The sequence below is a fragment of the Perkinsus marinus genome, assembly GCF_000006405.1.
Source record: "Perkinsus marinus ATCC 50983 genomic scaffold scf_1104296951966, whole genome shotgun sequence".
NCBI classification, from domain to species: domain Eukaryota; phylum Perkinsozoa; order Perkinsida; family Perkinsidae; genus Perkinsus; species Perkinsus marinus.
This window is the reverse complement of record NW_003209081.1, coordinates 1-3,272: the sequence shown is the minus strand read 5'-3', so window position 1 is coordinate 3,272 and position 3,272 is coordinate 1. Positions and strand designations below refer to the sequence as shown.

General features: G+C 35.4%; 2 protein-coding genes across 2 annotated transcripts; both read left to right on the top strand.

The window, feature by feature from the left end:
* Nucleotides 1-1,696, top strand: Pmar_PMAR021918 (proteasome subunit beta type 2, putative). Its single transcript, XM_002777339.1, has 5 exons — nucleotides 1-1,056; nucleotides 1,105-1,184; nucleotides 1,237-1,349; nucleotides 1,396-1,565; nucleotides 1,619-1,696. Exons 1-4 carry the CDS (start codon nucleotides 728-730, stop codon nucleotides 1,558-1,560), a joined length of 687 nt encoding a protein of 228 aa, XP_002777385.1. The 5' UTR covers nucleotides 1-727; the 3' UTR covers nucleotides 1,561-1,565; nucleotides 1,619-1,696.
* Nucleotides 1,697-2,301: 605 nt separating this feature from the next.
* Pmar_PMAR021917 (hypothetical protein) lies at nucleotides 2,302-3,272 on the top strand (the record flags this gene model as incomplete). The annotated part of the gene is made up of 4 exons (XM_002777338.1): nucleotides 2,302-2,716; nucleotides 2,779-2,982; nucleotides 3,043-3,140; nucleotides 3,208-3,272. Coding segments are annotated over exons 1-4 (764 nt in total), but the record flags the coding sequence as incomplete, so codon positions are not given.

Genomic DNA, 3,272 nt, shown 5'->3' with positions numbered 1-3,272 from the left:
ACTATTTTGCAACACACTGGCGCATCGTCACTGATTTCATGCAGTTTGCACGAAAATCTCACGCGCGTCTAGTAGTGGCTCTTATCGGCATCAGTGGGATGCTACGTGGATGCCCGAAGGATCGGCGGGCCGGAGGCCCGCCTACTCCAAGGTCTTAAGCACACCTTCCGCGGGTGCGGACATTCGGCCCCGAGGCCTTCAGTCAGAGCCCAAAGTGAGATCCGCCGTCACGAAGACTAGTATATTATTGAGGGGATAGCAATAAAGTGATGATGATACTTAAGAGCATCCGTGATAATTATGATGATAATATTTATATCGGAGTTATATCATCTCAGATGTGTCAACATCTCAATGATTAAGAGAGGTCGGTAATAATACTCGGTCGAGATCGATAAATACTAGGCCTTCGTGACGAAGGGGCGGAGCTCGCTTAGTCCACGTTTATTGATTGGATCAATGGCTTTGACGTAGGTCCCCGGTTCGATCCCCGGGTTGGACATTTTTCCATCACATCGGAAACCTCGGCATATAGAAGAGTTATTTGATCCATCTGGTGGCCTTTTACACTTCGTAGTTAAGCCAGGATAGTCATATAAGAAGATAGTCATAGTATATACATATTCTATGTATATTCATAGTATATAAGATAGTCATTCATAAGAGTGTTCATCAATTGTCCTTATAGTGTTGTTATCTTTCCTACCCCTTTCTACTTCTACTACTGATGACTGATTGTGCTTTTGGTATAGCCGGTAAAGATTGGGTTATTATTGCTGCGGATTCCCATGTCGAACAATCTATCGTTAAGTTTAAGACTACTGAGGATAAGATATATGAGATGGATAATAATAAGTTAGTAGCAGGTAGTAATAATAAAACTAACAACAACAACAACAACCGTTATCATCATCATCATCATGACTTGTTGTTATTAGCTGCTGGACCACAGGCTGATAGTAATCAGTTTTTGGAGTTCATATCTCGTAATGTGGAACTATATGCATTAGTTAATGGTGTACAATTAACTACTCATGCATTGGCTAGTTTTACTAGGTACTAATAATAGTAATAGTATGATGTGGAATAATACTCTAACCTCAGGAATGAACTAGCTGATGCATTAAGGAAAGGTCCTTATCAAGTTAATATGTTAATTGGTGGATATGATGATAAAGATGGAAGTAATAATAATTATTATATATTAGTTGATGATAATCCAATTCCTACTTATAGGTGCATCCCTATATTATATGGATTATCTAGCATCTTGTCAGAAGATAACACGTGGTGCACATGGTTATGCGGCATATTTCGTATTAGGCTTATTGGATAAACTCTACAAGAAGGTAGTCATCACCCTACTACTACTAGATAGGATATTATTGGTTTTAGGATATGACCCAAGAAGATGGTCTTGATGCCATAAAGCAGTGTATTAAGGTAATAGTAGTATTAGTTGATATACTCATAACATCATCATCATCATCATCATATTCATTTAGGAGTGTAAGAAAAGGTTTATCATTGACAAAAGTAATTTCATCATCAAAGCTGTGAACAAGGTAACTATAGAGGTTCTATCATAAATATTATACTTTATTACTATTACTGTTAGGATGGTATTCGTCTTATATCATCTTATTAACGATGATGATGATAATAATAGAGATGAATGATAAATACAACATTAAACCCCCTTTTCTCATTCTTCTTATTGGTAGAAGACTTGTGTTATCAGGTTTTTCATTCTTATTACTCCTTATATTCTTTCTAGAGTTGCTATGGATAGGTAGTACGATATGATGATATTCATTATATTCGGTAATGCGGTTGTTTATGCGACCAACCTCAACCTCTAATATCATAGTGATGATAGTCAGTACATACTTTTAACCACATCTAAACATAGCACGATCATCATCATCATAATCATAATCTTGTTATTATTATGCTTCTTTTTGTTGTATCCGTGTAAGAATTCGAGTATCCACAACCATCGTCATCATCATCATCATCATCATCAATAGGATCATGATTTACAACATCCCCAACTATCATACACGGTAATGCATAATAATAATAATAATTATCATTGTGTCCAAGAATATCACAGACATAAGCTTCTCCTCCTGCTGCTGTTGTCGCTGCTGCTGTTGTTGTCGCTGCTGCTGCTGCTGCTCCTGCTGCTGCTCCTGTCGCTGCTGCTGCTCCTGCTGCTGCTGTTGTCGCTGCCTTTGCTGGTCATCATTGTTGTGGAAAGTATTGTATTGATATTAATGAGTTATTATGATAAGCAATAGTATTACAAGTTTGTAAATGTCTAGAAAGGGTATTAACTCTTCTTCCTCCTCATCATCTAAGCATTGGTTGAATGCGAATGATTTAGCTGGATTTGTTAATTATACACCACAACAACATCAACAACAACGAGGACATACTTACTATAATAGTGGTAGTGGTTATTATTATTACCAACAACAACAAGAAGAAGAACATCATCATCATCAACAAGCGTATCATTATTATTATCAAGAATCATCAGAAGGGCGATATTATAGACATAGGATGGTTGGTAAATTCTCTCATACATACAGGTTATTAGTTAAATACAACAACAACAACAACAAGAATGATTATGATTATGATGGTGGTGGTGGTGGTTTGATAACAACAATACAGGATGATAATAATAATATAAAGAATAAATTAATAGGTAGTACTAATTAACTACTCTATGTTGTTATTATTATTATTCTACTACAGTAACTGTAGTAGATACTGATTATCTAATACCATGGAAATATGTTGTTGGTGTTGATATAACAGTATGGTATGATGATACCACACCATCCTCAACAACATCATCATCATCATTACCAATATGTCCGATATGCCTCTGTATTGCTGAAGTACCTCGGATACCAGAATGTGGTCATGTTATGTGTTTATCATGTGCATTACGATATCTACAGCAATATAGTAATAACAACATCATAATCATCCTCATTAACATGATAATTATTATTGTTATCATATCAGGTCAATGTTGTGTATGTAATGTTGGTATAACATTAAAAGAGCTTAAACCAGTAAGGATTGAGATACTTAATAATACTACAAAACCTAAGAATGGCGATGTAATACTAGTATAATAATAATAATATAGTGAGGGATGTTGTTGTTACTTTTATTGATAATTATTAGATTATTACACTCAATTTATGTGAAGTGGTTGATGGTATATGCCGACCATTTGATGCTAATACATT

Bases quoted from the DNA above. Each gene is read 5' to 3' on its own strand.
- Pmar_PMAR021918 (XM_002777339.1), top strand. From the start codon at position 728: ATGACTGATTGTGCTTTTGGTATAGCCGGTAAAGATTGGGTTATTATT. The intron at 1,057-1,104 runs GTACTAATAATA...CTCTAACCTCAG, and splicing joins GCATTGGCTAGTTTTACTAG to GAATGAACTAGCTGATGCAT. The intron at 1,350-1,395 runs GTAGTCATCACC...TATTGGTTTTAG, and splicing joins TGGATAAACTCTACAAGAAG to GATATGACCCAAGAAGATGG.